The 24,104-nt window shown below is 32.6% G+C and overlaps 3 protein-coding genes across 3 annotated transcripts; 1 reads left to right on the top strand and 2 right to left on the bottom strand.

The window, feature by feature from the left end:
* The first annotated feature begins 7,586 nt into the window (after nucleotides 1-7,586).
* On the top strand, nucleotides 7,587-11,741 carry LOC145637297 (cysteine-rich receptor-like protein kinase 34). The gene is made up of 6 exons (XM_081688762.1): nucleotides 7,587-7,698; nucleotides 8,443-8,507; nucleotides 10,531-10,741; nucleotides 10,875-11,093; nucleotides 11,230-11,378; nucleotides 11,499-11,741. The coding sequence occupies exons 1-6, from the start codon at nucleotides 7,587-7,589 to the stop codon at nucleotides 11,739-11,741; spliced, it is 999 nt and encodes a 332-aa protein (XP_081544888.1).
* Nucleotides 11,742-12,173: 432 nt separating this feature from the next.
* Nucleotides 12,174-15,130, bottom strand: LOC145636375 (cysteine-rich receptor-like protein kinase 8). Its single transcript, XM_081687922.1, has 7 exons — nucleotides 14,274-15,130; nucleotides 14,020-14,160; nucleotides 13,816-13,934; nucleotides 13,363-13,573; nucleotides 13,039-13,276; nucleotides 12,794-12,944; nucleotides 12,174-12,699 (listed from the first exon to the last, which is right to left on the bottom strand). The coding sequence occupies exons 1-7, from the start codon at nucleotides 15,088-15,090 to the stop codon at nucleotides 12,373-12,375; spliced, it is 2,004 nt and encodes a 667-aa protein (XP_081544048.1). The 5' UTR covers nucleotides 15,091-15,130; the 3' UTR covers nucleotides 12,174-12,372.
* A 5,410-nt stretch (nucleotides 15,131-20,540) lies between these two features.
* On the bottom strand, nucleotides 20,541-23,745 carry LOC145635349 (cysteine-rich receptor-like protein kinase 10). Its single transcript, XM_081686627.1, has 7 exons — nucleotides 22,722-23,745; nucleotides 22,475-22,618; nucleotides 22,264-22,382; nucleotides 21,969-22,179; nucleotides 21,353-21,590; nucleotides 21,100-21,253; nucleotides 20,541-21,002 (listed from the first exon to the last, which is right to left on the bottom strand). The coding sequence occupies exons 1-7, from the start codon at nucleotides 23,542-23,544 to the stop codon at nucleotides 20,673-20,675; spliced, it is 2,019 nt and encodes a 672-aa protein (XP_081542753.1). The 5' UTR covers nucleotides 23,545-23,745; the 3' UTR covers nucleotides 20,541-20,672.
* Between the last annotated feature and the right edge of the window lie 359 nt (nucleotides 23,746-24,104).

The raw sequence follows: 24,104 nt of genomic DNA, 5'->3' as shown, positions 1-24,104 counted from the left end.
ATTATTAATGGATGTGCTACGTGGCATATGAGTGAATTATGATAACATGTGTCATATAGGTGATTGTAGTTTGTCTTTTTAAATATTAATAAATACAGATATAGATATAGATAATATATAGGCTATCTTATATAAGTATATAACTAAATATGGTATTATAAACAATAATACTATTTTATATCGTCATAAAATATGATATCATATAGTTTAGCTAACAAAATAAGGCATTTGAACAATACATAAATTATACAGATTCCTAATAGTGATCTTATTAAATTAATAGTAAATAATATATATGCTAAATGTAAACAAGTATCATTATGTGTATATAATCTGCCTACTTTGATTTTAGTAAAATTTTACAGAGTAGTCATTATTTGATTCGTCTAATATTTTATTTTGCCAATTTTAGATTTTAAATTTAATAGGAATAATATTCATTAAAATAATACATATGTTAATGTAAAAAATTTCATCTAAACGAGATAGATTATATGAGTCTTAATATATACGAAGTAGTAGATAAATAAGTCCTACGAAATAATAAACAAAAGATCCACTAACTTTAAGATTAAAATTTTTTTAATTTAAAAAAAAAAAACAATAAATAGAAGCATTATAATCGCTCATATTATACGTACTGTAGCCTCTAACTCTACAAATTTATCCTCTAATTCTACTCTCCAATCTTAAGTACCTGATTTAAAATTTTGTAACCACATTATGGGACGAAAAGAGAGTTTTATTATGTTGATTAAACCAAAAGTATACATAAGGGTCGGATAATATTAGAAATTGTTGGAGAATTTAGAGTATTTAGTTGATTATTATTCATGTTATGTTAAGTTTAAGTCATTTGGTTAAGGTGTCATGACTTAGACAACATTTGATTAAGGTAGTAGTATACAACTAATCAAGAGAAAGTATTTCAGTTTCGGTTTCTCTTGCATTAGTATGGCAGTTTCTTGATTCATTTCAACTTATGTATCAATTGATAACTAATGCATTGTTTAATGCATGTCTTAATACATTGTTTAAGACATGTCTTAATGCATTGCTTCAGTTTTATATCTCTTGATAACATTTGGTTGTTAACACATTGTTACTTAATGCATCTCTTAACATTTGATGTTTGATGCATTGTTTTTTTGTATGTCTAAATACATTATTTAATGCATAACTTTATGTATTGCTGCGTTTGGAAAATGTAGTGACATACTACTATCTTATATATATGAGATTATGAGAAGCTTCTCATATGATGAATGGAGGTTAAGAGATAAAATATAATTTCTATCTTATCAATTTGGCATAGCGAGTTATTATCCGTTGTTCATTTTTCACAAAATCACAAACACTTATACATTGACTTGCAATAATCCTACAAGCTATTGTAATTGTTCTTCGTTGTATCTCCTGAGTAATTTCCGTAATACTCAGTTGTAGTATATAGGGTCGGAATTACACTTTGGGAAAGTGATTCCGTTCACGACTCGAAATTTTTTCCAATTGTTTCATTTCCATTTCTTTGTGACCCCTGTTTACTAGAAAATGCCCAACAGAAATGACAATAATGTGTCAAATCTAGGCCGGCTCTGACAAGACCCAGACCCATATTTTTGGAGGTTCTTCCAAATGCGACTTGGATCCACTTAGTCTACATAAAATTAGTCCCAAACAAAGATATACCCGGTTTAGCAAATCTCAAGCCTAAAACAGATTTTAAAAGGGTCTATTATTGATTTTTTTTAATCACTTATATATATATTTTTTTTATATATTATAACTATCATATTACTTGTGTGACTATAAATACAAATAAACTTCATATTAATAAAAAAATTATATCAAAAAAATACTACTAAACATACGACAATCGACTTGATGAGAGTAGGAGCTAGGAGCTGTTTGACTTGGAGCCCTTGGAGAAGTGGTGGCTATAGTTTGGAGTTAGGTTCTTTAGGTTTTTCTTTCATCTGATTCTTAGATTAGATAACTTATGATTTTTTTTTTTTTTTTTTTTTTATATTTTTTAAAATCTACAAATCTATAGGTCTAATTTGAGTCGGATTTTGGGTCTAAACTTTCAGACTCGGACCCATTGCACTTAGATGCAAATTTTACCCATATCCAATTAAGACCCATACCCTAAAATATGGATAGGGTCTAACCGGGTCTAGGTCGGGTCCTAAACCCATTGCCATCCTTAGGTAATACATGATGAGATATATGAATGGGCAAGACTTGCATGAGTCATTCTTATATAAAAGGTAAAATATATGTTAAGACCATAAACCCTTTAATATCCTAAATTTAAATTTCAACATTAAATTAGAAATATGATATGCAATATCATGATACACATTATTGTAAATGAATAATTAAATAAAGTAGAAAAATATCACTATTATGCATTAAGCTACCTTTGATTTCGATCTTGTGAGATTTAATATTTGAATTATCAAAACCGTGCAATAGCACGGATACTATACTAGTTAAGTTACATACAAGTATGTACACATATGCATGGTGTTCATTATGTACTTAAAAGGAGTACAAATATATCGTCTAAAGAACAAAATATTAGGTTAAAACACATAAGATATGGTTTTTCTGCATCAAAATTTTTGAAGAAATGAGAGAAAATCAAACTAAAAACATATGAGAACTAAATGAGCTTATGTTGAAAAAATAGTAAGAAATAATGGGGTTAAAGTAGAATGATTTTAAAAACCTAAAGGAAAGGTGAAACAAAGGAAAACAATTAAAATACAAATGTTGAGGTTTAGTCGTTTAGATTAATTTGAGCTTGTAATGATTTGCAATATTTATACTTAACATATAATAAAAAAAAAATTAATTTTGAGGTCCCTAGTCTGATTAGGCCCAGGGCGGTCACCTCTCAAAACAATCCTTAGGGTCTGTCCTTATCTCCACTAGAAATACATAGGGGTGGGGATCCCTTATTCTCCCTCCTCCCACTTTTAAAGTGTCTAACCGCAATAATGGATTAAAAATCATGAACATTGTGGTTTGGTCGATGTCCTTTTTTACTTTAATTAAAAAAAGAAGGGAAATTTCCATTGGCACACTCGTGGTTTTGACTTTTTCCATTGATGTACTCCTAAATTTTTGCCTTCTCTTCGGTACACCCATAGTTTGGTCTTTTTCCCAACCGTGACAAAAACCGTTAAAAAGTATTTCACTAAGTTAAAATAATTCAGGAAAAGACTATAATACCCCTTTTAAACATTTAATGTCTCGATTTGCATGTCGAAAATTATTCGGTTAAAGTTTTGGGAGTCATGGTAGTGCATAATGATCCAAATTAACCTCAAATTAGCAACAAAAGAAAAATAACGCAAATGTCTCATATGCGTATAAAAAAATATCTCAATTTGCGTGTCGTTACTTTTTTGTGATAGTAATTGTTCGGTTAAGGGTTTAGGGGTCATTTTGATTCTTTATGGGACTAAATCAAACTCGAAATTGTCAAAAAGTTTACGAACTTGAATCGTTAATTTTTTGTTGGTAGGAGTTGAACTTGTGACCTCAAAGTCACATGGTGAATCTCTTACTAACTATACAAAGTACTTTATGTTTACTTCTATGCATATAATTTATGATAAGTGAACGAAATATTAGAGATGAAATTGAAAATTTTGTCTCTAAATTAGGGACAAAATTAAAAAAATCCGTCTCTAAATTAGAAACAAAATTGAAATTCGTCTCTATTTGATGTCATTATAACAACAAATAATAATAAGAGTGTCTTCAAATAATTTTATACATGATAGCAAAAACTAATTTACATATAAATTAACAACAAAATGTAACACAACTTGTTTCCAATGGCAACAAATAATTAAAAAAAAATAAAAGTTATCATCTAGCAACAATAGTTTAGATGACTTGTTCCTAATTGCAACAATTCAAAAATTCATTGCCTTTGTTTGTTTCTAAATCAATACAAATAAAATATTTGTTGTCATAGTTTGTTATTATATGGCAACAAGAGAAATATATGATGCCATCTAGTAACAACTAGTAAGACAATTTGTTTTAATTAAATAACAACAAATCAAAAACATGTAGCCATTTATTATTAAAAAGCTAAAGCATAAAATGTCACTTTTAATTAGGCAATGAAATAAATTATATTCGTTGCTATTTAGCAATATTTTATAAATCTGTTGCCAAACTTAGATGCTAAAAAGCTTTTATTTTTGTAGTGACCATGGGTGTACCGATGGGAAGACAAAAATTAAGGAGTGTATCAATGGAAAAAGTCAGAACCACAGGTGTACCAATGAGAATTTCTCAAAAAAAATTAATTAAATATACTTTTATCTTTTATTATTCCCCTTTCCAGGTTCAACACATGGTATTTCACCCATTTTTGTTGTAGGTTCTTCCTCCGTAAAATATTAATTGCAATAAAGGAATTTTTTACATGTCACAAATAATATCCCTTTATTGCAATTATTATTTAACGGAGAAAGTATTAAAAATCTTGCAAATACCTCTTTGAGATAATTTTGAATGTATTTAGATACGCATATGCTCTTCATTCTTCCCTAGAAACTCCAGCTATCAGTCTTAACTATCACTGTCAAAACGGTTGGACGGTTCGGGTTTGATTCGGTTTGAAATCGGTTCGGTATTAAATCGGGTCGGTTTGAAATCGGTTTAAGTGTCTTGGGGGTCGGTTCCAGTTCGGTTTAAATAGTTATCGATTTTGTTTCGGTCTATTCTTGAGCGTTTTAATTCGGTTCGGGTTGTAAACAATCTGGGTAGTAAACGGTTCGGTGTAGACAGGTTGCAGTTTGTTAACGGTTCGGTGTAAACGGTTTTATCCTGATTTAAATAGTTTCGGGTTGGAAACGGTTTCGGGTTAGAAATAGTTAGTTCGGTTCTTTTTTGGTTCAGTTTATAATTGGTTCGGTTCTTTTTCGGTTCAGTTTATAATTGGTTCGGTTCTTTTTCGGTTCAGTTTATAACTGGTTTGGTTCTTTTTCGGTTCAGTTTTATAACTGGTTCGGTTTTTTTTCAGTTTAGTTTATGGCAGGAGGATTTTTAGGGGCAAGAAGATATTTTATACTATGATAATGATTTGGCAGGAAGATATTTTATACTATGATAATAAATTTTCAATAAATATTAATTTGGCAGGAAGAATTTTTGTACTATGATAATTAAATTTCATAAAACACCTTTTAACTTGATTTTAATATTCTCTTTATAGTTAGCAGTTTGTAGCCGATTCGTTTATAAGCGGTCTGGTTCAAAAACGATTCGGTTTGCAAGCGATTCGGTTTATAAACTGTTCGATTTATATACTGTGCGGTGCAAACGGGTCGTCGCGGGTTGTTGTCGGTTTAGTGTAAACGGTTTTTATCTCGGTTCAAACGGTTTCAGATTAGAAACAATTCGGTTCTGTTTCGGTTCGGTTTGATTTCAGTTTTGTTTAGAACTGGTTCAGTTCAACGGGTTCGGTTCTTATTATGGTGAAATGTTATTCGGAACGGTTCGGTTTTGGATTCATTCACATACGGTTCGAGTCGGTTTGTTTCAGACAATTAAACAGTTTCGGTTTAAAATTTGACAGCACTAGTAATTACAATTATGCTTTTGGTAGTTGTAGCATTTATTAACCGTTTAAGTACCTTTAATATAACATCTTGAAATTCTTAAATTTAAAAAATACACATTAATAAGAATCTTAAAATCATCTCATTTGCAATTTTATTTTTTTTGGTCAAATTGAAATTAAATTAGACTTGATGAATGGGATGGATTAGCCAAAATTTTTTTTTAAGATAATGGGGTTGACCATAATTTTGGCCCTTGGCGTTTTGGATTTTTCAAGCCAAATTCGGGTCAGGCCTCAAAATATATCGGGTATTATGGGTATTACGGGCCACTTAGTCCGGTCGGAGTATTTATTTATTTATTTATTTATTTTCTGTGTTCTTGCCTTCAATCAACATCAAACAACTGAAACAACTGTGCAACAGTGAAAATATCGTTGACTTTTTTTGGCCGGGTTTCAGAAGATCATTTTCAGCAGTAATATTTCATCTCAACCCCGATTACCCAGGTATTAAATTCCCATATTTCTCCTAATTTTTTGTATTTTAATCTGAATTATCAGTGGAATTTCGCAGTTATTATTGTTTATTATTGAACTTGGATGATTTTAATTATTTTTGTAGAAACTCCTAATAAGTTCATTATCAATTGAATTATACAATTCATAGCACTTTGTAATCTTCTAATCAAGTACGGAGTACTATAGAATTGTCAAGTATTAGCTTTTGTTACTTTATAAGAATACTACAAGAGGGGGGGAGGGGGGGTTGAATTGTAATTTAGGAGAATTGGGTCAAATATTCGCGGAATTGATAAAACAAAGCTAAAGGAACTTAAAGATAACTCAGAGAGATTTTACGTGGAAAACCTCTTGGCCCTAACAATAGGAAAAACTACGACCACTTGCGATTTTACGAATGATTCTTCACTATAACAGGGCAAATAACCTATTACAAACTAAGAATCAATCTTCAAGTTCCTCTATGAACTTGAAGTTCCCAGCAGCAAGTCCCACTACTTGCCACTCTTCTCTCTTTCTCTATTGAATCCTCTTAGAGTTCACTCAAACTCCCAATTCCCAAATTACAACTCAAGTAAATAAAACTCTAGTGAAAGTAATTAAGAAAAACACCTAAGTGGAATGCGACTCTTGACTCGTGTTTTAAAGCAAGAAAGATAGAAAAATATATTTGAGCAAGGGTGAAATTATTCCAAGAATAACTCCTGCTTTTTATAGGAAAACTTTGCTTGGTAAAAACGCCACACTTACCACCACTTTCGCCACCACTGCTTCATATCAACGCCATTACCATTTACCACTTCCAATTTGTTCAATCATGTCCTAGAAACCAGGATACGTTTTAAACCTTAAGGAAGCAACTTATGCGTAAGTGGTGAAGACTAAGTCAGTAAGTAGTTGCATAAGTTTAGGAAAGTAGTTTTCAAAAGATATTTTTCTGGAAACATTAATATTAACTCAAAGGATAAAATTCGAAAAGATATTAACTTATAAAATCAGAAAAGATATTATCCAAAACCGATTTTCCTATTTTCTAGCAAACTACCAAATTCTATCTTTTTGACAAAATCAAATCGCATTCCACTAAGTATTAATTCCCAATTAGACTCACTTACATAAAACCTAAAATATAAAATATTTCAGACTTTATATTTCGCTTAGAAGTCTTTTCTCCGAGTCTTCTTTCCTTAGCCTCTGCTCTGAAGCTTCAGTTCCTTTACAGGAACACTGCAACTAATCTCTTTATTCTTTTAGCTTTACTTTCCTTGCTTTACCTTGTTCCTGCAACTTGTAATGAATAAGACTACAAAAACTCAGCAAGACATTAGTCCATTTATTTGACTTGTGTTATCATCAAAACATCAAGGGCAACATTTATCATTATGGTACACAAGATATTGTATATGTAAAGAATTTGTAGCCTATAGGCTATAGGGGGGATAAACAAAATTTGCAGTCTGATAGAAATTTAAGGATGAGACTTTGTGTTGTGTTCATCGTAGAAAATCTGCACTTACAATTCGATGTTATCAAAGCTGCCACTGATAACTTCTTGTTGGGAGTAATGCAAGTCGAAAGATTCGATTGTATTAAGCTATGTTTGATGATAAGTTTCTTTTCGTGCTTGCCCTGGCAGGGCGGAATTGCCCTGGGGGTGGGGCGAAGAGAAGTAGGCTATTCATCAAACTAGTTAACTTCGTACTTTCGTAGTATCCCACTTGCCCGGTCATGGCAAAACAGACCAGGCAAAGCTTCAAACAACTCCGTAGCTTTCCACCTCTCGCGCCCGGTAGGGCTGATTTGCCCGGTCAGACCGGGCGGAGCCAAAAACTGGGATTTTTGACCTGTGTTCTTCGCGCCCGACCAGGCAAGGGCTCGAGAACGTGTTTTTGTTCGGGATTTTATTTCCTTATTTTGATTTCTTCACATAACCTATATATATATATATATATATATATATATATATATATATATATATATATATATATATATATATATATATATATATATATATATATATATATATATATATCAAACCTTTGAAGCTTTGATACACACAAAATAATAAACCTACAAACAAAAGGCCAAAAACCCTAAACCTCCAAAAGAGATCTGAGCAGTTCTTGGTATAATTCCAATCCTTCATTCGGGGTACAGATTTGAAGGATCGTTGTGTTACCTTTGAGGAGCATTCGTCATTGAGAACCTCGCACCGGTGGTGGCGAAATACGCTTCTAGGGCAGCCGTAAAACGCGTCACAACGTATTGAGATCTATATTCAAAGTAACATCTTTCCTTGTTCTTGTTATTATTTATTTTGATTGCAATAGTTTATTTCCAACACCTCTCTCCTGAAAATAAAATTGGCCGAGGTGGATTTGGAGTTGTTTACAAGGTATGTTTGTGTAATTGATGGATAACACACTAGGTGAAAAAAGGAAATTGGCACCGGTTCAAAACCCCTCAATGCCACCGGTTTGAACCGGTGCCAATGTGGGGGGGGGGGTGTGCCATTTAGTGGATGAAAAAGCCACTGGTTTGAACTGGTGGCAAAAATCGAAATTGGCACAGGTTAGCTGGAGCCATAAAAGACCACAAAAAATTAGTTCAAAGTTTTTGGCACCGGTTAACCGGTGCCAAAAAATCCCAAAAAATCAATTTTTTTTTTGTCTTTTTCACTTAAAATTTATATTGACTACAGTAAAGAAGAACAACAAAATATAAATCAACTATCATTCAATATAATCGAAACAGTATATAATAGAAAAAAAAATTACAACATAGATCTATAAAATTGATCAATTACAACATATAAAAAAAATAAAAAAATACAAAATAAATAAAAAAAAAAAAAAAAATTTACAACATCACAATAAAAAAAACCCATTCAACATCTAAATCAATATTCTTGATTCTTCGATTATGTGCACTATTTTGGGCTTGCAAAGCAATATTCCCTCCGTCCCCAATTGTTTGCCCCAAACCATAAATCCACTTTATTAAGGCTTTGGGCAAAAAATGGTGCACATGGGTTGGCGCAAATATCAATGAGGAGAGAGATAGAGATAGTGCAAGTGGGAAAACATGCCAAAAGTAGTATGGGGCAATCTTTTGGGGACACCCTAAAAAGGAAAGTGGAGCAAACAATTAGGGACAGAGGGAGTAGTATACTTACGCCAATTAAAACATCCAACATAAATCGATTAAACTGAATTAGCTGCGAAAAAAATAATAAAAAAACCCATAAAATAAAAAATCAAATCAAATTAAAATCGATTAAAAGAAAAAAAATAAAATAAAAAAAAATCGAAAATCAGTTAAAAACCCAGAAAAAAAAATCAAATTTAAATCGATTATAATAACAAAAAAATCGATTAAAATAAAAAAATGATTAAAATAAGTTTAAAATCCCAGGAAAAAAATATATAGAATTAAAATAAGTTAAAACATCGATTAAAACAAACCAGAAAATCGAAAATCAGTTAAAAATCCAGAAAATAAAAAAAATTAAAATCGATTAAAATAAAAAAAAAATCGCTCAAGAAATCGATTAAAATAAAAAAAAATCGAATTAAAATCGATTAAAAAAAAAAATCGATTAAAATAAAAACAAAAATTGATTAAACCCTATCTTGCTCATGCATGAGTTCTTGGTGGATTAAACCAAAAAAATTTCGAAGAAACCCAGAAAAATCAATTAACATAAAGCCTAGAAAATCAATTAATCATAAAAAATTTCGAAAAAACCTAGATTAATCAATTAAACCCAAAAATTTCGAAAATCAATTAAACGCAAAACATTTCAAAAATCAATTATCCCCAGAAAAAACCAATAAAAATCAATAAAACCCAAATTTCGAACAATATTACAACAATAAAACCCCAAAAAACAAGGCATTTAACACTAACCTCAAATAATCAAACCCAAAAATCAGAGAAAAGGATAACGAGAGAAAGAGGAGATAAAAGAACGAAAGAGAAAGAGAAAGGGATTGATAGATTAGAGAAATAGAACGAGAGAAAGAGGAGATGAGAATGAAAAATCAGAGAAACAGGGATGAAAGAGGAAGGGATGCGAGAGAGAATGAGAAGCGACGATTTGAGTGGAGAATGAAAAAGCGTTTTTTTTTTAATAAAAGGCTCGACACCGGTTCAAACCGGCGGGCTTTATTTTTTGCCACCGGTTTGAATTGAACCGGTGCCTTTTTTCCTGGTTCATAAACCTGCCAATTTTTTAGCCCATTTTTGCCACCGGTTTGGACTGAACCGGTGGCAATTAAGGGGTGCCTTCTTCATTATTTCTACCAGTGACATATAAAAACTGTTATTTTTTCTTCTTTTTTTTTTTATGTTGAACTTCATACCAGTAATTTCTTCTTGTCAAACAAACAACTTATAGGGTTCACTTTCAAATTTAGGGAACACTTGCAGATGGACAAGCTATAGCTGTTAAGAGGCTTGCAAGTCCCTCAGAGCAAGGAATTAGGGAATTCAAGAGTGAGGCATGCTTAGCAGCAAAGCTGCAACATAAGAATCTTGTCAAACTTCATGGATTTTGCTTAGACGGAGAAGTAAAATTACTTGTATATGAGTTTGTGCCAAATAAAAGCTTTGACCGATTTCTATATTGTATGATTTCAATTACAACCTGAACTTTGTTATAAAAGGCCATGTTGGAAAAGAGAATGCATATTATATACAACTATTTGTGAAAAGTTCTGATTTATTGATGACTTACTTCTTGTCCTGGCTGATATTGTAGGTACAAACAGGGGAGTCCATTTGAAGTGGGAAACTCGACAAAGGATTGTAATGGGAATTGCAAGAGGGCTTCAGTATCTTCATGAAGATTCCAGATTCAGGATTATCCATCGCGATCTCAAGCCTAGCAACATATTATTGGATGGAGAAATGAACCCCAAAATTGCAGATTTTGGAATGGCAAAATTTTTCGAGGCAGACCAAACTCAAGGAAATACTAGTACAGTTACTGGAACATTGCAAGTTTGATCCCTTCTTATCTCCCCCTCCTCCGGATAAAATTCATAGCCCCCCGACCCTTAATCATGAAATCTCATGATTATTTTTATAAAAATTGCGGATGCATAATACTGCAGTGGTTACATGGCTCCTGAGTATGCTTCAACTGGATTTTTCAGTCAAGTCTAATGTTTTTAGTTTTGGAGTCTTACTTCTAGAGATTGTGAGTGGACGCAGGAATAGTGTAACTGATCTAAACATAGAAGATGAGAACTTACTAGATCATGTAAGCTTTAATCATAAAATATTATCCGCCTGAAAAATAAAAAATAAAAAGGAAAATCACTACCTCTGCAAGAAAAATTTAACAGATAAAGCTCTTTAACTGTTGTTATGTTTTCATAAGGCATGGAAGTGCTGGAATGATGGGACCGGTTTAGAGTTGGTGGATCCAAATCTTGGAGGAAATTTCTCAATCCCTGAAATTGAAAGATACATCCATATTGGATTATTGTGTGTTCAGGAAGATGCAGCTAGACGACCAGCAATTGCATCAATCTTGTCTATGCTCAGTAGCCAATCAGCTGTTCTGCCATCTCTGACAGCGCCTCCAGCTTTTCCGTATAAGAGAACCTTCCTCAAGCCTTGAGTGCAAGTAATACTCATTTTACAGAGGTGTTCACTAATGTGAATGGCAGGTAATTCTATTACATGGAAGCTCTGTTACTTAGAAGGCTGATTGATTACAATGCTTGAAAACTCTATATAGGGATTCTTTTACACAAAATTTATTTCCTTCATGTCAATGAATGATAATTATACTCAATATTTTGCTTGTTAACACAGCATGATTCTAATAATGATTTTCTGATTTTGCTAGACATTATTATTTGTTAACACAACAATTGATTCTACTTTGATGTGGATCCAAAAGTATCTCTCACTGTGAGTGTGTTTTTTTTTTCCCTGAACATAATAGTTTAATTTGCTAAAGCTGAACTGAGCTGACTCAGCTGAACTGAATTGTTTATGAGAAAAGAAAATTAGGAACTAAACTAAACTGAATTGAACTAAACTGAAATTAAGCTGAAGAGAAAAAGCCCTATGATTGCATGATTGTAGGTCAGTTTCCTTTTTTACTTCCCATATTTAGCATCACTTTGGGAGGGTCTCTACAAATCATCATATGGTGTAACAACAGTTGGCTACTATTATATTGCAATAAATAATACTGTAATTATAAAGCTGCAGACACAGTTGTAACATTAGCAGCATCTCTATTATCGAGGGTAGAGCTCTGTCACAGAAGCTTCATTAACTGATAAAGATCTGCTATTTGATTGATCTGAGGAATTGTCTTGTGAAGGTTCACTTAGTAGCATGGGACGGTTTTGTTTGAAAAATGCTGGTTGCAAAGGCACTTCCAGGGTCATAGTGTTGCTACTTAGCATAAGAGATACTGAAGACATAGTTGGTCTATCGGCCATGTTATTCTGAACACACAGCAAACCGATGTGTATGCATCTCAGTATCTCAGCACTAAAAGCAGGAGATAGTGCAGGGTCTACAAGATTCCACGCTTTGCCTTCTTGCCAGTTTTTCCATGCCTAAGACATCATAATTTAATGTTAAGAAACTAGTTTGATATGTGTTAATCAAGTTTTATATAAGCTGAGTGTAAGAATAAATGATAACACTTACATAAGCAAGCAGACTTTCCTGTTTTTCTCCAATTTGGAAAGAGCTAATCTTTTGGCCGCTTACTATCTCCAAAACAAGTACACCAAAGCTAAACACATCCGACTTCAATGACACCTGACCTTGGATCAAATACTCCGGTGGCATGTATCCACTGTAACAAACCAATGTCATCTTTCAAAGTTAAAGTTTCAAACAATTAATAGTAATCCCAACATGAAAAAAGCTGCTAATGTTATGATACTTACTGAGTACCAACTACTTTGCTTGCCACTGCTTGAGATTGGTCAGCCTTGAACAACTTTGCTAGGCCAAAATCTGCAATCTTAGGGATGAAATCAGCGTCTAGCAGAACATTAGCAGCTTTCAAGTCACGGTGTATAATCCGCTGTTGTGAATCTTCATGCAGGTATAGGAGTCCTCTAGCAACGCCATTAATAATGTTAAGCCGCGTATCCCAGTGCATAGATGCACGGTGCTCTGGGTCTGTAATTATGTACAAGCCTTAGATGATTTGCCAAACTACTAATGAAAAGAAAAGGATTGAACAACTTTAAGCAGTAAATACTAACCAAAAAGAAAGGCGTCAAGGCTTTTATTGACGACAAACTCATAAATGAGAAGCATTTCATCTTCTTCCAAGCAGAATCCGAGAAGTCTGACTAGATTCCCGTGATGCAGCTTTGCTAGGGTCAGAATTTCATTTTTGAACTGCTCTTCCCCTAGAACTGCATGTCGTTCGATCCTCTTCACCGCTATTTCTTGCCCATCAGTCAGCTTTCCCTGATACAAAGATTGTAGAATTAGGTAGAATTAGGCAGAAATTGCTTAGCTTTCATTGATGGAAAAGCACGAAATATATAATACAAAAGATCTCTAGAATCCTAGTTCTAGATAAACATGGAAACAGAGAAGATAAAATATTTCCTAAATATATGATATTTCCTAAATATCCTAATAAAGATTTATTCTTATTAGCTCTTGCATTTGATGTTATAAATCCTAGACAATTACTAAACAATTACCTTGTAAACAGTGGCAGATCCACCTTTTCCGAGCATATTTTCAACAGCAAAGTTCTCTGTTGCAACCTTAATTGCCCCTGTACTGAATTGTAAGGATTGAAGAGTGTCCATTTCTACCTCTATACAAATCATATAAATAATATTACAAGATTAGATTTGTAGTTTACTAATAATATTGGACTGCTACAAAGAATTCTTGCTTACTGTCAAAATTTCCTGAAAACTTTATCTGCTTCTTCCTTCGTACAAAGATACAGAAGGAAGCTATGATAAGGATGAGTACTAATGATCCAACAATCGGAACAACGGTAGCAATGATTTTATGTGACTTGCTACTACTTGCACCTAAAAAAACATAACACAAATCCATGATACAAGTTAGGACTAATTATAATACTGAAAGAGAGCTAAATTTACCAGAGAAAAAAAAAAAAAAAAAAATCTACATATTTTCTTACCTTGAATAGAAGTAGTGGCATTTCTGCTGGAGGCAGGTGGAGTAGCTATGTAAGTTACATTCTTATAGAAAGGATAGAGCTCATACCGAAGATTGCAACTAGCCGAAACCACTCTTCCTCCTTTAGCCATAAAGAAAGGACTAGTGGTGATAAAATGCTGTGTGAAGACACTCAAAGTGAGATTTTGCACACACTTAACACAATCGAGCCTAGTCAAGTCAGGACTACACTGAACTAGACCATACAAGGATTGATTTGCAGTGACTTTCGTGTTTCCGGTAGCAAATTTAAGAACAGAATTACCTAAGGAAGCCTTGTTTTGCAAAGAGGTCATTAACGTAGTAAGAGAACTATTGAACTTGGGGATATTATCAGTAATATTGCCATTAAACCCAAGAGCCCAATATGGCCTATCTGTTAAAACATGAAACAGACTGATATTTGTGTAATATATTACACAGTTGTCAGAATACCCGAACGCCTTCATACTGTTGGGACAGACTGAAAGCAGACTAGAAGCAGAAGAACTGACACAATCACGACAATCATCGACTGAGATGTCGGCCCTGCAGAGAGCCATGGCTTCGACTTTGTTGGGTTGTTGACCGGCGGTGAAGTTATAGTAACCATAGGTGATTTGGGTGTCTGAAGACATAGAATTGAGGGTTGTTTTAAGGTTTGTTAGATAAGCATTGGGAGTGGAGTGATTGTCTCCACACCTACTATTGAGAAACTCAAATAATTGAGCAGAAGTTTTGGGAATTACATAAAATAGTTGAACCAAAAATACTAAGAAGAATAATTTGGTTAATTTCATATTTGCTGTGAATGTGATTCAGATGGTAGCTAACAAAGGTCTATAAATAATTTTTAAAAGACGAAAAGGGTAAATTCGGGTCATAAATAAATATTATATGACGAAAAGGGTAAATTGGGTCACGGGTTGTTATCATACGAGTCATAGCGAAGTTGCCTTATATTCTGTTGCTATCTATAAAAAACTTGGAGTGTTACAACTTACAAAAAATTATTACTAGTACTCCCTCCGTCCCTAAATTACATTCCTCCTTTTTATTTTTGGTATTCCAAAATTACATTCTTTCTTTCTATTTTTGTTAAGTTTTTTTTACTAAATCAACTCTCTTTTTCTGTTTTATATTTAATGTTTTCTCATTCATCCTTACCTAATCTCACTCATAATCCTTGTGCCAAATTACAATGAATATGATTGGTTAAAAATTTTCAATTAGGAGTATGTGATTGGTCCTTTTTTTTTTGCAAAGGATTGATGACATGTCATGAGTAATAATTAATCTATCTTTGTACTTCTCATTGCATTATCTACTTATTGTTATTTGTCTTATTCTTTTCTCCTTAATTCCCATGTAAATTTCTAAAGAGGAATGTAATTTGGCTTCAAAAGGGTAAAAATATTATGTTATTACCATATGTACCATAAAATAAAACCATTATTAAGATATAATTAGATAATAAAAAAAATATTATGTTATTACCATTATCTATAAAACTTATATTCTGTTGCTATCTATAACATAATATATTTTTTTGACGAGATAACACAATATTAATAATGCATTGCTATTTGGTCAAAGCCGCCACTCCGTTAATAAAATAATGCAGAACACCACTAGTGGAGCATTGTATGGAACTATGGGCTTGGTGAGTTGTGGTTTTTCTATTTGGAACAATCAGGGTGTTTGCTGGTGGTGGAGCTAGCTAGGTGCGATACTATGGATTAGTATGCGTCTTTTACATTAGATTCATCTTGTAAGAGAATTTTTACTTTTTTAAGTTTTGATTGGGTGTGATGCAGTAATCTATGAATTCAATCTTAATCCATACATCTTTTATCCACATGTATATGTGAATAGGGATTAACTATTCCACGTTAAAGGAAGAAGAAAACTAACATATTTGACTATTCAAAATAATTGTATAAAGTCATTGAATAATTACATCTCCATTAGCACGCATGCTTCATTTCCACAATAAGATAAAAGATAAGCTCTATTTGATATTTTTTGGGAGCAAAATGTGGTAAACGGTCCTCTCCTAAAGTACTACGATTAGTTGAAACTTGAAAGTGGAACACTATACTCGTAGCAATTTGGATAAAACTCCAATAATGAAAAAGTGGATTAGACACTTAGATTTCAAAGAAAATGTAAGAAACTTCAATATTTTAAGCTGAAATTTCTCAAAAACATCAAAAAAAAAAAATGTAAATCACTCTCATAGTCGGTTTGGTTTTATATTTGTTAATATTGTATTTATATTAAATCTATTTCTTATTGTGTATATATATTGTCTTATAATCAATGCAAGGCCTAAGCCGTTTTCTCCACATATTTCTCCACTTTAACATGATATCTAAGCTTTCTAATTTCTAGAGAACTTTTTTTTCGATCTTGGTTTGTTCTTTAATTTTTTTTTTCCCCCGCAAGCTAATTTCTTAGTGAGATTAGGGCTTCAATTTTTTTTTTTCACAAAATTCTGTTTGGTTAATTTAAGGTTTACAATCTCTAATTTTTGGTTAGTTTGTGCCTTTGTGGTGCGCATATTGTGTATGTGTGTTGTGTTGTACGCTGCCTTGTGGTGTGCGTATGTTGAGATTTTTTGGTGCTCCGTAGGTGCGCTGATGTTGTGATGTGCTGCTATTGTGGTACGCTATTGTTGTTTGCGTGGTGTTGTGGTGCTACACTTTGGTGTATCGTGTTGTTCTGTGGTGCGTGTGTGCGTGCTTGCTGTGCAGTTGATATTGCATGTTTTGGCTCAGTTTTTGAGTGATACGCAAGTTTCTCATTGGGATGCGGTTATTCGTGTCTTACGGTACCTTAAGGGTGGTCCGGGACAAGGCATCTTATTGTGACCTATGAAGGATTTACTCCCAACGGAGTTTTTGTGACAGTGATTGGGCGGCGTGTCTTTTTTGGCGTTCCTTTGGTCAGGTTATTTTTTGTTTTTAGGTCATTTGTCTGTTTCTTGGAAGACTAAGAAACAACCTACAGTTTCCCGATCTTCGGCTTCAGCCAAATACAGATCTATGTCACTACTTGTGAGGTTAAATGGTTGAAACAGTTGTTGTTTGCTCTTGGTGTTGATCATTCGAAATCTATGCAGTTGTTTTGTTATAGTCAGTCGGCCTTGCATATAGCTAAGAATCCGGTGTTTCATGATCGTACGAAGAATAATGAGGTAGATTGTCATTTTGTACGTGATGAGTTGTTGAAAGGTAATATTTCTACTTAATACGTTTCGACGAATCATCAGCTGGCAGATATTATTACGAAGGCTTTTGAATGACAACGGTTTGGATTTTTGTTACGCAAGTTAAGCATTCGTGATCTACATGCTCCAACTTGATGGGGGAGTATTATTAGAAGTCGGTTTGGTTTTATAATTGTTAATATTGTATTTATGTTAAGTCTATCTTGTTAGGATTTTAGGCTTGTCAGGTTTCCTTTTTGTATTATTATTATTATTATTATTATTATTATTATTATTATTATTATTATTATTATTATTATTATTATTATTATTATTATATATATATATATATATATATATATATATATATATAGTCGTATAATTAATGCAAGCCTAAGCCGTTTTCTCCACTTTAACACTAATTATTTGAACGCAGTATTTTAACATATTCTAGTTGTAAATTAAACTCATGTAATGTGATTCACTATTATATTATTCCAAAATATAGGACGCGTCTATTCTCCTAAATTTTAGTAAATAAAGCCATAAACATGACAAAAAGGAAAGAGATAATAATAATAATAATAATAATAATAATAATAATAATAATAATAATAATAGTAATAGTAATAGTAATAGTAGTAGTAATAGTAATAATAGTAATAATAATAATAATAATAATAATAATTATTATTATTATTATTATTTTAAAAAATATAAAAAAATAATTTTTTTTTTAAAAAAGCCAATTTAAAATAGTTTATACGTGCAAACTAAAAGAGTATTTGTCAAAATATATATATATATATATATATATATATATATATATATATATATATATATATATATAAAATAAACAGATTAGTAAAACTCTAAAACATACCATCCCTCCATATTTAATTACTTCCTCCACTTTTCTTTTGTAGCCTTATTTATTACTTCCTTATAATAGTTAAAGACGTTCATATTATATATTTCTCCTCCTAACTTTCATACTTTATTTTTTTAAAACCATTAGCACTTCATTCATATTTTATTGTTTTCTACTAAATTTTGTAAAAACTCCGTGAATAAAAAAATGGAGCAACGTATACGGAGGAGTATGCTCGAAGTAGATAAGATGATCAGATTCATGTAACAAATAAGGATGTAACCATTGTAAGTATTTAAATCACTCCATATAAAGACTATAATTACTTTTAAAAATACAATATACTATTTATAATTTTACAACTAGTTTTTAGGCCTCGGGCGATGCTTCGAGTTACTTAATTATATTTAAGTGGCTACCAATATAGTTTTAAAACTTGAAATCTTGAGATCAAATCTTGTCCAATTCATATTTTTAAGCACATAAAATGAAATAATTGAGGAAGGTGTCACGTAGCGCCATCCAAAAAAGTCACATTGTAGAGCAAGTGCGTGCCCCTCTTCAATGGGAATTGTCGAGTCCACAATCAACCGTTAACAGTATCGTTGACGTAAGAAGATGGCCACTAAATAAAAATTTAAGAGTAGGTTTAATTGTATTTATTTATTTGAAAGGTACACAGTACTAGTAATTTCTCTATCTCAGAGAAAGTTTAATTGTTTAATGGTGTCATCTTCTCATGCGAATTATTACAATAATATTAATTTATTATTAGTCAATATGGATGAGCTTCGTTTGATATTTTGGTCTTTAGGCTTAACTGAAATTCAACCCTTCGATGATTAAAATGATAGATTAAGTGAAAATCAAGGGAGTAATAAAGTTAGATCTCAAAAGCATAAGAACGAAAGCCTCCTTTCTTTTTTTTTTTTTTAATTGATGTGGTTTAGAATATAATAATTATAAATTCGTAATATATTTTATGTTTGTAAGTTTGTTCACATCTTAATCTCATAAAATTTATAGAGTCCGTATATGTGTAAATCAATGTTATGATAATTGTGAAACAGAGGGAATATGGTTTATTAATAACTAACCCAGCCCATAAATAGGGTAACAACTTGTGCCTATAAGCCAAATTGATTGATTACTTGTAGTCTGTTCATCTTCTTTTCTTGGTCATTCATTTGTCAAGCTGTCATGTTCTTGTCCTTCTTGACCAAATGAAAAGGAAAAAAAAAAAAAAATCTTCATGTCTAACTGTAATACAAGGAACAATGGGTGGTTATTCATTGTCAAATTGTCATGTTTTGTCCTTCTTGACCAAATGAAAAAAAAAAATCTTGAATAATGGATCAATAATGGATCACGAGTCAAGCTAAGGTAACGAAATTACCTTGAATAATTGATCAAGTAGTACCCTAAAGTCTAGGACGTAGTAGTCTAGTAGACAATTACTAGTATTATTCCTACAATAATCTTTTAATTTGAAAAAGACAAATTGACTCAGGGTCTGTTAACATTTAGTGAACTGAAATGAAATGAATTGGAGCTAATTAAATTGAACTGAACTAAATAGAGCTGAAATGAATATTTAGGAGAAAGGAAATTAGGAGCTGAACTGAACTGATTAGAGCTGAACTGAACTGAAATTAAGTTGAAGTGAACAGACCCTAAGTATAATCTTTGTATAATTTATTAGTGATAACTTTGAGCTCAAATCAAAACTACTTCGCAAAGATAACAAAAAGTCACTCCATATTTCTTAACTATTTATACAAAAGAACCAAGAAAATGATATTCAAATCACTGTATTCTTAATTTAAATGTCTAAACGTCAGGAAATCTATTTCAAATAAATAGCGTCGTGTTTTGTTACAAGGCTAAACTCACGATAAGTCGATAATACATCAATCGATTCACCTGCTTGTGTAAATAATTTAGTAGTCATAAGTAACATGGTTTAATATATACTTCCGCTATATATTTTTTTTATAGCAACATTTCTCTTTTCACGTATACCATATATGATTTCAATGACTAATATCTTTAATTACCAATATGTAAAAATTATAAATATTTGATATTAAAATAGTATAAATCGAGACGAATATAAAAGATCTCAAATTACTATGTATTTGCTTGAGTATAAATCATCAACAATAGTCAAAGTAAAACACATAAATAATATAAAAGTCAAACTACTATTACAACTATAATAAAAACGAAGAAAAAACTATTCACTTGACAATTAATTCCGGGTATCCATTCGATACCTTCTAGGGTCATCTTAAGCTCCATTACCTAGGGTGCAACTCTGTTATCGAAACATTATTGATTGAACCTCCCTCTGATCTTACACTCGACTTAGTCGTTGTACTCCACTCCAAGAGCATATCAGGTAGATTTTGGTCCTCGGTACAAAATGCAGGCTGCGCCGGTACTTGAAGTGTAACAGAATCACTACTCAACATAAGATCGACTGCAGACATCGTTGGCCTGTTTGTAGGGTCGTCTTGGACACACAACAAACCGATGTGGATGCATTTTAATATCTCGGTACTAGAACCGGGTTGTATTACAGGATCTACTAGATAAGAAGCATTGCCTTCAGTCCAATTTCTCCAAGCCTATTATAAACCAATGTTTCAAATGCCATTTATAAATTTTTGTAACATTGTGAAAGAAAGTTATCAAAATATGTCAAATTTTTATTAGGTAACTTACAAAGCTTAAGAGGTTTTCTTGATTGTCCTCATCGTAAAAAAATGAAGTAATCCTTTGCCCGCTTACTATCTCTAGGACGAGTACACCAAAGCTGTAGACGTCTGACTTTACTGATACTTGACGTTCAAGAGCATACTCAGGTGAAATGTAACCTCTGCAAAAACAAGATATTTTATTTCTTGTACAAAGAAATCATAAAAACATAAGCCAATACTAATATGGTAGGTAGAGTTTGAAGATTTTGGATGCTTACAAGGTACCGACAATTTTGCTAGCTTGTGTTTGAGTTTGATCAAAGTTAAATAGCCTTGCCATACCAAAATCTGCGATCTTAGGATAAAAATCCTCGTCTAAGAGAATATTAGCTGCTTTGAGGTCGCGATGTATGATTTTTAGTCTAGAATTTTCATGGAGGTACAAGATCCCTCTAGCAATGCCATTGATGATTTTGTAACGTGTTTCCCACTGCATAGATTGGCGACTTAATGGATCTGCATTTGATTACGTGTAACAGAATTTTAGACAATCTTATTGATCAATAAAAATCAATTCTCTTAGAGCGAGGTATCAAATCTAATAGAGTATAAATTATATTCGTGGACCTCAACCATCAGTTTAAGCTTAAGCTTAAGCTTTTGGTTGAGTTATCCATTAACATAGTATCGGAGTCAGCATGACACAAAGGTCACAAATGGCCTATGCTGCATCTCATTCACCCCTCTTCGGGTATGCAAGGGCCTGTGCTGCATCCACATTTCAAGCCCAAATGGTCTTTCATATGAGGGGGAGTGATAGAGTATAAAACATATTCTTAGCCTCAACTATCGGCTTAAGTTTACCATCATTCTATCAGAAGTTTTTTCACTCACCAAATATAAACTTATCAAGGCTTCTATTAGCAACGAGCTCGTAGACGAGAATCATTTCTTTTCCATGTAAGCAAAATCCCAAAAGTCTCACCAAATTTCTATGGTGGAGCTTTGCTAATATCAGTACTTCATTTTTAAACTCTGCATCGCCCTGCCCCGAGTTCTTTACAAGTTTTTTCACTGCTATCTCTTGTCCATCAGGAAGTACACCCTGAAATATGGATTAGAAAATTAAAAAAAAAGATGGCTTATTTGTACTCATACTCTCTTCCTAGTTGTTTTATTGAATTAGTACCTTATAAACAGAGCCAAATCCGCCTTCTCCGAGCTTATATTCCTCAGAAAAGTTCTGTGTTGCCTGCTTCATAGCTCCAAGACTAAATTGTAACGATTTTATTTCCTCAATTTCATCTTCTGCACTTACCCATTAACAAAATTACCAACATTATTATATACAAGAAGCAAATTACATAAAAGAAAGCTGTAAATTAGACTAAAAATCTTACTGCTGAATTTCACCATCCAAGATTTCCTCAATTTTCTTTTCTTTAATAAGATGCTGAAGATGATACTTGTAGCAAGTAACATAGTTGACACACCAAGTGCGATTGAAACAATACCGACTATTCGAGTCTTATTACCTTTTCGACCTACCATAAATCATATAATCCATAATTGTTAACTAGTCCAAAAAACTTGACAAAGTATTTCAAGCAACAATTGAGGTATGAATTATTATGAATTCGATATTACCTGAAGTAGTAGCATTATTTGATTGACTGATGTTGAGTGACGACGTAGGCAGGGGATCATTAGGCACATCCCCATAGAAGGAATTGATATCATACCGAACAAAGCAATTTGGTAAAACAAGCATAACTCCAGAAGCCGTGTAATTCGATTGAATACAACACGAAGGGAAATAATCAATTAACTCTTGACTACACTGCATACAACTTCGCTTTGACAAATCTGGTGTGCACTGCACAAGACCGTACAAACTCTGACCACCTGATGTATTAGTCTTGTCTGCAGCATACTTCATCTCTGAATTACCGGAACCAGCTCGATTCTTCAACGATTGCATCAGCAAAGACAGTGCATCACTGAAACCACGAGTATTCGTAACAGGTGGTTTGTCTGCAAGGAACCATGGGTCTACCACATTTTGTACTTTCCCATAAATGGAACGGTTTGAGAAAAATACTGAGCAATATCCACTATACCCAAATCCTTCCATTTGGTTAGGACAAACGGTATTAATGAGCAAAATAGCCGAGTTTTTAATACAATTCCGGCATGTATTAACAGGGACATCACCCCTGCATAGGGCTAATGAACTCACTTTGTCCGGTTCGTGTCCTGCTGTTATATTGTAAAACCCGTAGGTGATTCGAGTGTCTGTCGATAGAGAGTTTAAGACTGCTTGAAGGTTGGATTGGTAAGTGCTATTTGGTGCGTAAGTCGTGTCGCTGCACCACTGCCTGCGGAACGGGCTCTGAGCTGAGACAAACTTGGGCATGGTAGAACAAATTATGAGACTGAGTACTAACAAGTGAACATTTGAAGACTCCATATTAGCAATAATTTTGTTTGTTAAGAGATGCAAAAATATTGAAGAAGGAAAAATATATAGTACAAACTAAAGTAAGAAATGGAAGAAAGAATGGTGAATATTTTTCTTGAGAATCAATTTTGGTTAACGAACAAACTAGTCAATGAGATATAAAAGTTGGTTTCAACTTGATGTTTTCAATTCATGTTGTTTCTTCAAAACTAATGATGCGTAATTAATTACTCAACCCTTTCTTCAATTTTCTTTGTAGCCGTCTCTTTAATTTTGTCTCATTTTATCTTTAGAGTCTGTTCACATTTACTGAACTAAGCTGAACTGAACTGAATTGATTGGAGTTGAAATGAACCAAACTCAACTGATTGAAGCTGAACTTGAACTGAACTGAATATTTTATGAGAGAGGGAAATTAGGAGCTGAAATGAACTGAACTGATTGGATGTGAACTGAACTAAAATTAAATAAATATGAAGAGACCCTTAGAGATAAAGATATACGCCTTTATTCTTACAAAAGATATACGCCTTTATTCTTACAACCACCCTTTAAATTCCACCACTTTT

The sequence above is a fragment of the Chenopodium album genome, chromosome 6 (genome assembly GCF_948465745.1).
Source record: "Chenopodium album chromosome 6, dcCheAlbu1.1, whole genome shotgun sequence".
NCBI lineage: Eukaryota > Viridiplantae > Streptophyta > Magnoliopsida > Caryophyllales > Amaranthaceae > Chenopodium > Chenopodium album.
This window is presented reverse-complemented; position numbering and strand designations above follow the sequence as displayed.

What these genes read in the sequence shown, in the direction of transcription:
- LOC145636375 (XM_081687922.1), bottom strand. Translation starts at nt 15,090, where the DNA reads ATGAAATTAACCAAATTATTCTTCTTAGTATTTTTGGTTCAACTATTT. An exon ending in TGCCACTACTTCTATTCAAG is followed by an intron (nt 14,161 to 14,273) that starts GTAAGAAAATAT and finishes ATGTTTTTTTAG; the next exon opens with GTGCAAGTAGTAGCAAGTCA. An exon ending in GATCTGCCACTGTTTACAAG is followed by an intron (nt 13,574 to 13,815) that starts GTAATTGTTTAG and finishes TCTTTGTATCAG; the next exon opens with GGAAAGCTGACTGATGGGCA.
- LOC145637297 (XM_081688762.1), top strand. Translation starts at nt 7,587, where the DNA reads ATGAGACTTTGTGTTGTGTTCATCGTAGAAAATCTGCACTTACAATTC. An exon ending in GATTTGGAGTTGTTTACAAG is followed by an intron (nt 8,508 to 10,530) that starts GTATGTTTGTGT and finishes TTTCAAATTTAG; the next exon opens with GGAACACTTGCAGATGGACA. An exon ending in CCAAACTCAAGGAAATACTA is followed by an intron (nt 11,094 to 11,229) that starts GTACAGTTACTG and finishes ATAATACTGCAG; the next exon opens with TGGTTACATGGCTCCTGAGT.
- LOC145635349 (XM_081686627.1), bottom strand. Translation starts at nt 23,544, where the DNA reads ATGGAGTCTTCAAATGTTCACTTGTTAGTACTCAGTCTCATAATTTGT. An exon ending in TTGGATGGTGAAATTCAGCA is followed by an intron (nt 22,383 to 22,474) that starts GTAAGATTTTTA and finishes GGGTAAGTGCAG; the next exon opens with AAGATGAAATTGAGGAAATA. An exon ending in GATTTGGCTCTGTTTATAAG is followed by an intron (nt 22,180 to 22,263) that starts GTACTAATTCAA and finishes TCCATATTTCAG; the next exon opens with GGTGTACTTCCTGATGGACA.